General features: G+C 42.3%; 1 protein-coding gene across 1 annotated transcript in view; it reads right to left on the bottom strand.

The window, feature by feature from the left end:
* The window catches only part of ALDH1L2 (aldehyde dehydrogenase 1 family, member L2), a 35,512-nt gene that overhangs the window by 3,101 nt on the left and 18,205 nt on the right, over positions 1–14,206 (bottom strand). The window contains exons 12-21 of the mRNA XM_004675732.2: positions 13,905–14,032; positions 11,774–11,924; positions 10,691–10,761; positions 10,507–10,612; positions 10,087–10,174; positions 9,552–9,645; positions 8,066–8,165; positions 7,393–7,491; positions 5,583–5,748; positions 3,813–3,918 (exon numbers count right to left, since the gene is read on the bottom strand). Coding sequence (XP_004675789.1) covers positions 3,813–3,918; positions 5,583–5,748; positions 7,393–7,491; positions 8,066–8,165; positions 9,552–9,645; positions 10,087–10,174; positions 10,507–10,612; positions 10,691–10,761; positions 11,774–11,924; positions 13,905–14,032 — 1,109 coding nt within the window. The remainder of the gene's footprint in view (positions 1–3,812; positions 3,919–5,582; positions 5,749–7,392; positions 7,492–8,065; positions 8,166–9,551; positions 9,646–10,086; positions 10,175–10,506; positions 10,613–10,690; positions 10,762–11,773; positions 11,925–13,904; positions 14,033–14,206) is intronic.

Below are 14,206 nucleotides of genomic sequence, written 5' to 3'. Positions count from 1 at the left end.
CAATACTTCAAAAAATCCGATCTAACGTCATCATTTCGATCTTCTTCAGTGGTTTTCTTTTATGACATCCCCAAGCCCTCCCCTCTCCCTCGAGTACACTGTTACATTCCCTGAATAAGGAAGTATGGGGGTCCATTGATATGCAAATATGCTTTAATAAATATATCAGAAATGTTTTGGAGTTTTGCTACAATCTTAGAAAACTCCTAGGTGAGCTGTATAGCTTAGAAATATTTAAAAAAGAAGGTATGTCATGAATGCATAAAGTAGATGTAATAGTCTATTTTATCATTGACAATCATAGCACATACACAAACAAGAGGTTAAAATGTTTCAAAATATAGCACACAAATATTAACAGACATTTCATGGTGCCATTCACAGGCAAGAGAAATGTAAACAAGTGCTGAGACAGTCTTCACTGCATAAAACTAACTGCAGGGCATAATGTGCTCCTGTGACTTTCCCTCCACCTCCTGTAAGTATTGTGGGAAGCTCAAGTGTTGTATCTGCTTAAACCCTGTTTGGTGCTAATCACCACAGCGTGAGCACTCTGTTCTGCGGTAAACTGTGCATCACATGAACAAGGGATCTCTTGTGGTTCTCGTGCATTTTTCACCGCATGAGGGAAATTTAGTATCATGCCATAAACCTTGGATGCCGCCCTGGGGCCCCCACAAAGATCCTCGCCCACATTACTGAGACTGGAAGCGCTCCCAGGAAACTCGGGGGCTGTGATGTTGCAGGAGAATGTTGGTAGATGCCGCAAACAGTACAGATGGACATACTGACAGACGGTTCTGTTTGTAAACAGTCAACACAAACTGATGTTCTCTTCCTTATGACTTTCTTAATAACACTTCCTCTTCTCTAGCTTCCTTTATTGTAGGAATATGGGATGTAATACCCAAAACATGCAACATATCTACTCATTGACTGTCGATGTTGATGAAGGCTTCTGATCAACAGCTGCCGAGTGGTAGTGAAGTCTAGAGCGTCAAAAGTCATATGTGGGTTTTCACTAGATGGGGGACTGGCACCCTGTTGTTCAAAGGCCAGCTGGGATCTCAGAGCCTCCTCCCCCTTTTTGCCTCCCTGTGTTCAGCTTTTGCACACACAGTCCAAGGCTCACTCAGGCCCTCACGCTGAAGCCTCCCAGCTCAGAGAGAGGGGCACAGCCAGGCTGCATGGGTGATGCTGGCCAAAGATTTCATCTTCCCATGCCTTGTTTATTCTTGAGAAAAAAATAAAAATAATAAAGGGTCTTTCTCGTTGTCCCAACGAGCAAATAAGTTAATAGTGCCAGGAACACAGTACATGTCTAATCAAAGCCAATTATTACGAAGGGACATGATTCCCCCAGCTCAGTATTTTGGTTTAACTCTTGTGTCTTTGTAGTTCACCTCCTAACTAGACTGAAAGCTCTCAAGAGCAGGGCCCACACCTTACACTTCTCTGAGCCTTGCTGTTGCATCATAAAATCTGGGTGAATTCAGTTAATATGTTAGTTCAATAACAGGAGAACAAAGCAGTCCCTTACATCAGTCTGGTGACTTCTCTTTCTTTTGACCCAGGTGAGCACACGCCCCAGAATGGAGATGTGAGCCTGCTCGCCTCTCACTGCGTACAGTTCCAAAGTCCCCTCACAGGATGAATAGACCAGCTTGCCAGTGTCACTTTAATGTTTGAAAATACATGATTTTCTGCAACATGGTCAGTCAGCACTAGCCAAGTATTTCATTTGGTGTTCTGGCAAGAGAGGACCCATTCCAAAACTGGAGGAAAATTAGTCAGGCTGAATATTTTGAGAGACAGCACAGACTCCAATACGGTACCCTCCCAAGGGACTTTCAAAGATAATTTTGACACCATGCAAATTTAAACTTGTAAGATAAATTTGCAACCAAGCTAGGAGGAAATGGAGCCTCTGCTAAAACTACTCTCCCACTTTTTGATGGATTGTGCATGGTAAGGACCTAAATATTGGTTATTGGGACTAAGGCAGAAAGAGGCTTTACACCATTGCTGTGGACTATTGCATTGCCATGGCTTCACCGCACACCTTACCGACCTCTGAGTAATAACAAACACAGCTGTGGTAACAGTACCAGCAGCAATCATTTGACTAATAAACCCTTAGAATGACCCGAAGATACAGTCATGTAATAGCTAAGAGATGGAAACAACTTAGAGGCTAAAAATACCATGGATGTACCAAATGGGATAGTATTTAGTTATAAAAAGAGATGAAACCTTGCCATTTGCAACAACATAGATGACCCTGCGGTGATTAAGCTTAGTGGAAATTATCAGGAAGAGAAAGACAAATGGTGTGCAACTTCATTCATACATGGAATATAAAGAAACAGAATGAACAAACCCTTAGTCTCTGACGAGGAAATAATGGTTCCCAGAGGGTAAGGGGGGTAGAGGGAGAGGAGGAATAGACTGAGGTCGTCAGGGGGACAGCAGCAGAAGGGGACTAGACCTTTGTTGGTGGGAATGGTGTGGAACATACGTTTATCAAGGTGTGAAGCTGTGCTCCAGAAACTTACATGGGATTGTAAGCAGTTACCTCCCCCCCACCCCACACACACACACGATGGGTAAGTTCTGGAGACCTACTGTATAGCAGGGTGGCTACAGTTAATAAGAATGAACCACACCACATACTTGAAATGTGCCGAGAGAGTAGATCTCAAGTGTCTTCACCCCACAAGCACAACTGGCAACTCTGTGAGGTGATGGATATGTTCATTAGCTTGAATGAGAAGAACTTTTCAAAAGAAAGAAGCAGGCACTAGGAATATCCCAGTTTTACAAAAAAGAAGAAACCTAGGTGTAGACAGAGAGGAAAGTGGCCCCAGCCCACTGGGGTGGTGACCCCCCCGTGAGCAGAGCCACCTTTGGCACAGCCCCCCTTTGCCCCTCTGGTCACTGTCATCTCCCTGTCAGTCTTCTCCATCAGCCCGCGAACTGTGGGAGGTGAGGAACTGTGACTTATCTAAACTTATATCCTTCAAACCTGCTTTTAACGTCTGCAAGTTTGACACAAAGACTCAGATGGGGGAAATTCAAACGTGGGGAAAGACACAACAGTCTATCAGTGTGTTGAAAGGTTACTTAATATCCCCAAAAGTCTCTTATAGTATGTCCATCAAAGACAAAGAAGTCCTTCTGAACTCTATATTGTGTTTTTTCCATGTTCTCACTGATGGAGGGAAAGGAATGCTGAAGAATTTTGAATAGGATAGAGTAACAAGAACCTATTGTATTGAACATCCTGTAACAAGAGTCTATTGTTTCGAATATTCTTACTTGAGCTAAGTTATCATATGACACTCTATACAGTGAAAGTCTCAGTATGGAAACAAACTAACCTGCCATTTATAGCTGATCATGTAATAATTGTGGACATGTCTAAGAATCTGAGGACTATGCTTTGGGGGCCATGATCTCCTAGTAAGGTAGTACCATTTCTTGGAAAAATCAGAGTTCACAGCCACTGCCTTCTCCAAGAATGTAAAATATGAAAGCTAGTCTTATTATTCTCATTGGCTTTGTTTCAGAGAGATTTCCAATGTTGACTGGAAAATATAATCATCTAAAATCTCATAATGTTAGCTATTCACTTGAGCTAAAATTAAAAATATATTATAATTGGTTAGTGTTCTCCTCCAATGATTTAATTAAATCAATTGTTCCTATTATAGAATTATAAGCACATTGCTTTTATGCTCTGTGGACAGCGTCTCAGAAGAAACAGAATCTATCTAGCAAAGAATCGGTTCAATTGGTCCAGAATGACATACCCATTTTGGAATTTAGAAATGATCATAATAGGCCCGAATGACTCTTCTTTGGCAAGGTACATGTGGTCTTCCACATCTGTGAAGACAGTTGGTTCCATAAAGAAGCCTATTTAAAAAAGAAGAAAAGAACATCAGTTATAGGGAAAGTAATTTCCAACATCAGTATTCTCATTTAATCATGATAGGTTTCTTCTTCCTTTCTGGGTCAGTAAAAACTTTCACGCTCCTACCTGGCATTAGCATTCCTAGGTTCTTGTCTTTCTATTGTCTTTACTGCAAAAATTTCAAAAATAGGCAAAAATAGAGAAAATAGCATGTGAATAGTAAAAGAGATATTTTTCCTAGTTTGCTACATTTGATTCATTTTTTTCCTTGTGGAAATTGTTGGAAGCCAATTCCAGCGAGTACAATTTTCACCTCTAAGTATTTCAGAACAAATCTGTAAAAAATAAAGGACATTCATCCCATAATACATGGCCACATCTAACAAAATCAATTCTAGTTCCTTACTCATACTTTATGTTTCATTTTCTTTATTCCAATTTTCCATTGAGCTATAGCTGACAAGGCATCAGTGTCAGGCATACACGTGGCTTGATATTTGTATTTCTGGTGGTCTAGAAAGAATGTATAGTTGATTTGTTTGATTTGAGATGCCAATAAGTTGGTGCCTTTGATTGTTAGGCTTCTTAAGTGTCCTTTAGTCTATTTGCTTTATTACTTTTTCACAGCATGGACTCGTTAACTACATGAATCAGGAATCCTATAGAATATCTTGCAGTTTATGTTTTTCATTACTGCATTGGGGTGATATTTAATATGTTCCTCTTTCCTGTATTTCCTGTATTTTTCATAAATGAAAAGTGGGCCCTAAAGGCAGCATTAGACTTGGGTGAAAATTCTGGCAGAATACCGCAGAGGTGCTGTGTGGTACACAGCCCTCGGATCGGGAAGCAGCGCCTTCGTGGGAGCTGATAGTGCCCAGTGGCACTGAGTGGGGGCAATCTGACCTGTCATTGTAAACCTGGGTCTTTCTCTTTAGAACTGGCCAACAATCTTGTGGGTGGTGTCCTGCAGACACTCAGGTCATCACCTAACAGCTTCAGCCTCTCTTGATGACCACTGAATCTATTCTTTCACTCATTTTTGGGGTACAAAGTGGTCCCTTTTTGATTCTATAGTTGTTTCTTCATTAATGACTCAGGATTCATCACCAAAAATGTTTCCTTTATTATTTATCCAGTGACCTAGAATTAATTCATATAGGAAACCTAGGACAAATGTTAATTTTTCTATTGACCAATTTTCAGAACAAGGTATTGGCATGCCTCTGGCAACAATAGTGAACAGGTAGAGCTCACGGTTCTTTTCTCTCCTTTTGGTTACCGTAACACTGAGCCAGTCACACATTTCAGTAACAGGCCCTGCTTTCGAGTCCTCCCCAGGCTGTGCTGGCTAAGATTAAACCTCCGAGCTCCAGGACCAACATTGCCAGCGCCTGAACAACCCACTTATCCATTACACTTGTGTAGTGTACAGCTAAGGGTCTGTCACAGCCATTGTGGGACAGATCTTCACAGCCTTGTAAACAGGATGTTCACCCTCCACTCCATTGGACACAGACTCAGACTCAGATTGAGGGTGTTGCATCTGAGTAGCCCTAGAAGTTGATTGCTCTGATCATAACATAAGTGCCACAATAAAAACCATCAAGGTGCATTACAGCTCAGGCAGCCAGGTGCCCTGATCCCTCCTGTGAGCAGAGCTTACCTGGCCTCTGGATTTGTCTGCCTCCATACACCAACGTGGCCCCCTCTTTCACCCCAGCTTCACAGTACTGCAGGAGCTTTTCCAGGTGTGCTTTATGATTTTGGGGTCCATGATCAGTAGATCTGTCCAGCGGGTCACCAATTTTCATCTTTTTAATTTCTTCTACCTGTATGTCACCCGATTCAGAAAACAAAATGCACTGTTAATAAGAATAACAGATAAGCTTGAGCTTCTACCAAATGGTCGGGTGTTGTACAAAGCTATTAAAGGATGTGTTTTTGTTCTGTATTATTAGGGACACTAGAGGTAAATATCATTTCCACTTTTAGATGAAGAAACTGAAGCCTAATGAGGTTAAGTGACTTGCCCCAGGGTACACCACCACTAAATACGGTAGAATTTTCCAGACTTGAAAGTCCAAGCTTCACTCACTGAGTTCAAAGAGAATAAATTCAAAGTTGGCCATAAAATCTCAGTAAGTTCTCAACCAAGAACTGCTGAAAGAATGAAAGGATACAAATTGTGTACCCAACATTGTTGATGGACTGATCCATTTACGCACTGGCATTGTGGTCTTGGCATTTGAAATGTCAGCGAGCTGTAGCTGTGAAAGCCCTTGACGTGTGGCACTGAAATCTGTATTTTATGCAGCCACAAAATCAAATCACAAAGATTTCAGGAGCAACACTGCCCACCATCTGCCTCTCCCTTACTTCCTTGTCTCTGCTCACATGGAGCCTTTGCTTTTGGGGAGGGGGAGGACTAACTGAGGGGGAAAGAAAGCGGGGAGCTGATTTTGCAAATACATGCAAATGCATGGTTACTGTCATCACGACAGAATGTAGTAGAGTTTGAATTTATTTTAATTATAGAATTCATCTTTACAGTTCTATAAATGCCTTTTAACTCAGTATAGAATTATGATCTACCTACCTACCTATCTACCTACCTACCTACCTACCTTAGTAGAGGAAATTAGATGCTGTCATATGAACCGTGAATTAAGGGTTTGTGAGTATATAACTGTGTATCTCTCATAATCAATGTAAGAATGTGTCAAAATCTAGAAGTATATCTCCTACAAATACAGTATATCAAGTATAGTATATCTAAGAGCTAATATACTATAAATACCCTTTCAAGTGTATAAGGCTAATAACAGCTCTTAAGTATACTTGGCCTTTTTTTTTTTAAGATTTATTTATTTGTGAATACAGAACTGGGGTACAGGCCAGGAGTACAGGGGTGGTGAGAGAATTCACCAGAGACAGAGTGGGGAGCAAAACAGGCAGACTGATGAAGTACACCGCTGAGGGGTACAGCGGGCAGGTCAGGAGAGGTCTGCTGGGCCATGTGGGTCACCTCTGGGGCGGGGATCGAACTCCTGCAGAAGTGGCCTCAGCTTCCTAGTGCTGTGCTTTAACCCACTGCGCCACCAAGGAGGGCCCTTGGCCTGTTTTTTACATAGACCTATATCTTTTTACTGTAAAAAATTATAAGCACATGTAAAAGTTGAAAAATAAGACAATGAAACTTCATATGCCCATCACACATGACACCACTCACTTCCTCCTGGGTTATTTTGAAGCAAACTCCTGATACCAGAGAATTTAATCTATAAGTACTATACTTCGGAAAGCATTTTTAAAAGATAAGGACTGTTGCTATTGCTGTTGTTTTCTGCTATTTTTGTTTGCTTTAAATAACAATAATACTATTATCCCACCTAACAATTCTTGCACAATGCTGTAAGTTCTTTTTGGTCAGATGCAATCATTTTAGATCCAGAGCAAATCTGAAGCTGTCTTACCACTCTTGTCACAAATTCATCGTGGATGGATTCTTCCACGAACAACCGACCAGCTGCGATACAGTTCTCTCCTTTGTTGAAAAATACTGCGCTCATGCCCTTGGAGAGCAGAAGGAAAAGTGTCAGTAACACTGTTTGGGAGGTCAGATTGTCATAACATTTCTAACACTGTGAATGGGGTGTTTCTGGAAGACAGCAGGCAACAGAGAAAAATACAATTCTGGGTCCAACTCATGGTGAGTACTACATGGAGATACTGTTTCGATCTGTCGTGTTCTTGGGGACTTTGTTTCGCCTTCCACCCCTTACTATTTACTAATCAGGGCGTACCAGTAGGGACAAATGGTGTGTTGCAGAAAATCTATGTCATGCTGTAGGTTTAAATGTAATACTTCTACCAAACTTTGCTTTTCAAAACTCTACATCAGTTTGCATAAGTCGTAAAAGTTCGGACTCACTGCACCCCCAAGTTTTAAGAACACCTTAGCAAGACAAATCAGACAGACACTGTTTTAAAAATTAAGTGCTTTGAATATTCCCAAACTAAGCATAAAGACGATGGTTTCTGTTTATGGTTACAAAATCAAATCTCACTCTAAGACTTATGATAAACAAAGAGGTTGCCGTGTTTCAGAAGCAGGCACCTATTTGGTTGGGCCTGACCTTCTCTTACCATCCGCACAGCCTTGTCAAGTTCGCAGTCACTGAATATTATAAGTGGGGATTTGCCGCCAAGTTCCAGGGAAACTTTCTTCAAGTTGCTCGCAGCACAGCTAGAGAAAAATAGATTGGAAATAACACTTAGCCTCTCTCTCTGTCTTACCTTTTTTGTTTTTTTAAGATTTATTGATTGATTGATTTATGCATACAGAACTGGGGTACAGGCCAGAGGAGCAGGAGATGAGAGGATTCACCAGAGACAGAGTGGAAGCAGAACAGGCAGATCTATGAAGTACACTGCTGAGGGGAGCAGCAGGCGGGTCAGGAGAGGTCTGCCGCGCCATGTGGGCCACCTCCGGGGCCGGAGATCAAACCCACACTGAAGAAGCTGCGATTCGCTTGCAGTGCTGTATCCCAACCCGCTGTGCCACCAGGGAGGGCCTTATCTTACCTTTTTAACTATGTTTATACATATAAAGCAAATGTCGGCCACAGGTCTACACAGAAGCTTATTCAAAGACAAAACAAGTGTGAGTGTTGGCTGACGAGTGCACGGTAGTTCATTACCCTGTGTGCTGTAGAAATTTCCAGAAATTTCCCAAAATACAAAGTTGTGTGCCTTCAAAATTGAGTGGTTCAATGATTATAGCAGCGCGTACATTCAGATTCTTTGGGGGTAAGTAGGAATTTCAGTTACATAAAGACCTAGCAAGGAATTTAACCTGGGACCAGATTACTGAAGCAGTGGAGAAAGGATGAATTTCCAAAGTATATTGTTTATTTCTCTTTTCACACAAAAGCATTATTATTTAAAGAAAAAATTTAAGTTACTTCCAAAAATGCAGAAAGAAGAAAAACAACAAATTTCCATCTCGTGGCTCAGTGACCACTGCTTTTGCCATTTTGATTTACTCATCTGTGCTCTGTGTCCAGACATAAACTTTGGCTTATTTAACATAGTTGGGATCAACTGACTTAAACAATTTTATATCTATTTTTCTTTCCCTTCACTGTGTTTTTATGACATTTTTCAAAACTATGAAAATCTCTCCATGAACATGATGACACAGAGTTCTATTATGTTGATATACTTCAACTGCTGCCTTAGACAGCTAAGGCTGCACTTTTTAAGAACTCGTGTTATTGCTTTTTGGGAATTTATTTTATAAAGTATGCAGATTTGCCGTTGACGTGTCTTTTCAGTTTCTCACTTATGCCGCAAAGACAACTTGAGATGCAGCTAGAGTGCAGAAGGGGCTTTCTGCTGGATTATCACAGTCACCACAGGGCGGAGAATCCAATATGCCTACGTCTTATTGAGTCTGTGCTTCAACACTGGGAAAGCATTTTATTACATTCAAACACTTTAAGACCCTGCAGTGGTAGGTATTTTCTCCTCTAAATTTGACGTGCTTTTTCGCTCTCAAAGTGCCTACTTCAGAAAGCAAAATGAGAACAAAAACCTGGTTTCAGAGGACATGCAGCAACCTGACACATACCTCTTCATGATCTGCTTGCCAATGGGCGTGGACCCCGTGAAGCCCAGTTTGCGGACGTCAGGGTGCTCAGAGAGGCGCTGCCCGGCCACCCCACCTGCAGCATTTCGGGGTAAAACATGCATTGAAACACTTGTACTCTTATAGTGGAGAATTCATAACTGGACTCCTAAGATCTCATTTAGATCTTAGCTTTATGTTTTCTGTATTCATCACAAACTCACAAAGATGTCCATAATGCCCTCTGTGCCCCTAAAATGACAAAGCAGCCTTGGTTTTTCCTTTCAAAGTAGTATTGGGAGAGGGAACCTGGTCCACTTTAGGGAAGCTGCCCAGTTGCCGGCCCCCACTCTCCTCACTTACCCCTCCATGGCCACGGGACTCAGCCCAGAGTGGCGTGTTTATCCTTAACCGGTGGCTAAACTGGATTTAATTTTAATACAGTTGCAGTTCAGGACAAAACTCCAGTGGGAAAGCAGCCACTCAAGTGCTCTGGAAGCAGCGTTCCGTCTAGCCAGAGGCTCACGCGACATCTTACCTGAGCCTGGGATGATGTTGATCACCCCCTTTGGAAAGCCTGCCAGAGCGGAAAGTTCTGCAAACTTCAAAGCTGTTAAGGGCGTGACCTGGAGAGAAGCAGACAGCAATTGCCCTCTTCGGACTCAAAAACTGTACAGAATTCCCTAATTTGGGGGCATTTGGCATTTTGCAGTGGATTTCACTGATGTACACTCCACTTGCTTCCACTGTCATGAAGCTAAATCATGCCGCCTCTTGAGGAAGTATTTGATAGCAGCTACCTGTGAACAAGCACTAAGGTGGAAAGACGCCCATGACATAGGAAATGGGGTCACGATACACAGCCCCACTTTTGCTTAAAGACATACCCTATATAAATGTATGTCTTATTTTCAGGTACATCTGAGGGGGCATTTGCGCCTGGCCTCCTGCCTCTCACCTGTGCAGGCTTGAGCACTAAGGTGTTGCCGGCCGCCAAGCAGGCGGCGCTCTTCCAAGCCAGCATCATCAGGGGGTAGTTCCAGGGGATGATAATGGCGCAGACGCTGCAGGGTAGAAAGACCATGGCTTAGTTGTCTCGAACTCGGAGCACACGCGGGTCAGAGGCTCTCTCCTCGTCTTACCCAAGCGGCTCCTTCTTAGTGAAGGTCAGGTTGCGATTGGGGCGGGCCTGGTTGATTGGAATCGTAGAGCCCTAGAGATATAAAGGGCGACCCTTATTTTACCAACTTAAATGAGTCAATTTAAACTCAAAGATTCCATTTTCTGTCCACCTCTCTTATTTTGCTTTAGCTGATGTGAAAAGGCAGTGTTCGACCCATAAGAAATATATCCACGCCAAAAAGGAACTGCTGCGTTGGTTTTGAAAGAATCGAGACGCCAGAGGATTCACATAATTCAAATTTAGTCACCTCTGATGTGAAAAGGCAGTGTTCGACCCATAAGAAATATATCCACGCCAAAAAGGAACTGCTGCGTTGGTTTTGAAAGAATCGAGACGCCAGAGGATTCACATAATTCAAATTTAGTCACCTCCATTCCCAATTTCTTGGCATAGCAGAGAGTGTTTACTGATGGCCCAGCATTCTTGCTTCTGTGTGCTCTCCGTAACAGCACTCCTCTATGAAATTACCCAGATAAGAGATGATGCTCTCCAGGTTCCATGGCAGAGAGTGACGGCCAAGTGTGGTTTTCTGTTGTCACAGTACATACTGTCAACTTCCTTACGGTACAAGGGAACGTGAAATATTCTTGGTACTCAGGTCTTGACTCTTTTACCTTAGAGTCAGACTGCTTAACCCACCTGTTATTACTCTGGTCTCTGCAAGAGATCAGGGATTTTGCAATCCCTCCACCTTGGAGGGCTTCTCCTTAAATACCCTAGAGACTAATAGACACTCTCAGGATACATTATAATAAAGAACTAAACATCATCACACTTCAGATTCTGAAAATCTTGCATCCAAGACCTAGCTCTATGGTTTACTGACTTAAATGTGCCGCAGTCAAATCATTCATTGTCTTCACCCAGTTTCCTTACCTGCCATGAGGGATAATAAGCATCCCCTCCTGGAGGCAACTGTTAAAAAGGATGAGGTATGAAAATCTCACAAGAGGAATAAATACAGTGTCTCCACAGAGGAATAAATGTGGTTCCCTTTTCCTTTCGGAGTGACTTAGAAGCATGAGATGACATTTGCACTAACCTGGATTTTGTCACACCAGCCAGCAAAATATCTGAATGTTTGCACAGACATTCCAATGTGAGTCTTCAGAGCCAACGTGTAGACGGCCCCTGAATCCAGGGCCTCAATAGTTGCCAGTTCTTCTTGGTTCTCTTCCAGTAGGTCTGCAAGTCTAGTGGTCAGTGAAAGAAATTCATTCAGCAAGCATTGATCGAGCCCCTGTTATTCACAAGCTGAGATGAACACAAATGGAACAGGTCTCTGTCCTCATGTCTCCAGGGACAGGCAGACACTTAAGAAATAAATTCATAAATCACTGGCTGCAAGAGTTACAAAGGACAAGCAGAGGGTGCTGGGAGCATGTGTGATTTGTCTTGCAAATGTGTAAGAAGTAGGACAGCGACTGTGTCCCAATCATTCAAGGAGATTAGTGATGTGAGGGTGTTCAGGGTGATGTCAGCAAGTACCCACAGCTCCCGTGAACCTATGAAACAATTGCAGTTGGTGCAGAACCATTTCCAACACTCACTAAAGAGTACACGATAGCAAATGAATATGATCAGCACAGTAGACTTCTGTCTGGTGCCGTTTCTATAGGAAGACATGCCTGGAGTTGTTTAATGATTATAAAATATTAAAAATTCATTTTTTGTGCTTGCCACCACCATTTCTTTTCCTCCCATCCGTTAGTGGTTCTCTGAGCCACTTCTTCGAACCCTTCTAAAGCTGGAGGCCCTCCCTCTCACTGCCCACTGCTGCTTCTAGATTCTATTCTTGAGGGATCTTTTGACAAAGGCCAGCTGTTTTGGCTTCAGGTAAGTAGAAAGTTGAACTTGTGTGTCTAACTGCTCTGGGTATCTCTCTTAGTGATCAGTTTTCAACACCCTTCCTGGACTTAGTATTTTCCCTCCTTGCTCCCATTCCTAACATATCAAGTAGACTTTAAACTTGTCTTTAGAAATAACAGTGCAATGAGTGACACCACCCGGTGTTTTCTTTTTTGTTTCTGGCTAATTTCACTAAGTATGATCCCTCCCAGCTCCATCCATGTTGCTGCAAAAGGCATGTGTTTATCTTTTTGATTGCTGAGTAATATTCCATTGTATATATGTGCCACATCTTTTTAATCCAGTCTTTTGTTTTGGGGCATTTGGGTTGATTCCATGTCTTTCCTATTATAAATAGAGCAGCAATAAACACGGGGGTGCAGCTGTCCAAGGGATCAGGGGAAAAAAGAGACAAACAAATGTAATAGAATACAAATGAAACCAAAGAACAATTATAAACCAGAGACATTTTATGGGGATGAGAGGGAGGGAAGGGATTGGAACTGGGGTGGGGAGAGTGCATTGGACTATGGTGATGGCACACGGGTGATTTGGTGGTGGGAAGCCCATAGGGATTACAAGTGAGATGAAAAAATGCACAAAATGAAGAATGATGTAAAAAATAAAAAATAAGAAAAATATTACAATCAAAAATAAGAAAAGAAATTCCAGTGCAGAAAATTTAAAAAAAAAGAAAGAACAGTGCAGGACAGTCTCCACCTCCTGCTCCCTCTTCCTGCCCCACCTTTCCCCGCCTGGAGCATGACCTGTCCAGGCCCACGTCTGTGCCGCTGTGCTCTGACTGGGCTTGGCTAGTGAGAGGCCAAGGGTGAGAACCCCCGCCCCGCCCAGGACTGGCAAACTCGGGAGGAGTGGTCGGGAGTAAGTTCTCTGATTCCCTCACAGAGGAGCTGGGCTCACCACTGCTGCATTTCTCCACCACAAACCCTGCAGAGTGGTTTCCACCTACACGCACAGAGCTTGCCAGACTCTGGTGACAGCCCATCCTGGCCCGCCCGCGTCATCCCCCCTCTCCTTTCCTGCCTGGACACTTTATTATCCTTTGCTGGAGTCCCTTGACCTTGCCCATTTCTTTGTAAATAGTCCTGTGCTAAATTTTCTTTTCCTACTAGGATCCTGACTGATACAAACAATGATACAGAAACTCACAGAGGCAGGGTTTTATGAAATGCAAGTAGCAGACATATATACTAGGCACATTCTAGAATGATTTTATCCTAGAGTACTTTGAAAAAAATTTTAAAAATCTTATCACATTAGCTTATTTCAAAGGTAGCATACTGGTATTTTTTAAAAAAACACACCTGTACATCAACCTTCCTCTTTCTCTTGCATTCATTCTTCCCCATTCACCATTTTCAAAAGCATCTTTCGCTGCAGCTACTGCTTTATCGACATCCACCAAAGAAGCATAGGATACTCTGCATATTGTCTATTTCAAGAGAAGTAAAAAGGTTGTAGCTTCCATATAGAGAATATATAGACATATTGGAATTAACATATTAGCTTTGGATTGTGCAATTCAAAGAATTTTATGACGCAGAAATAATATGCCCGGCAATATAGTAACGAAAATGAAATGATTTTTAACATGAAAATTGTGAGT

The sequence above is a fragment of the Condylura cristata genome, unplaced genomic scaffold (genome assembly GCF_000260355.1).
Source record: "Condylura cristata isolate star-nosed mole 26May11 unplaced genomic scaffold, ConCri1.0 scaffold00004, whole genome shotgun sequence".
NCBI classification, from domain to species: Eukaryota; Metazoa; Chordata; class Mammalia; order Eulipotyphla; family Talpidae; genus Condylura; species Condylura cristata.
The sequence above is the reverse complement of the archived record's forward strand: the minus strand, read 5'-3'. Positions and strand labels throughout refer to the sequence as shown.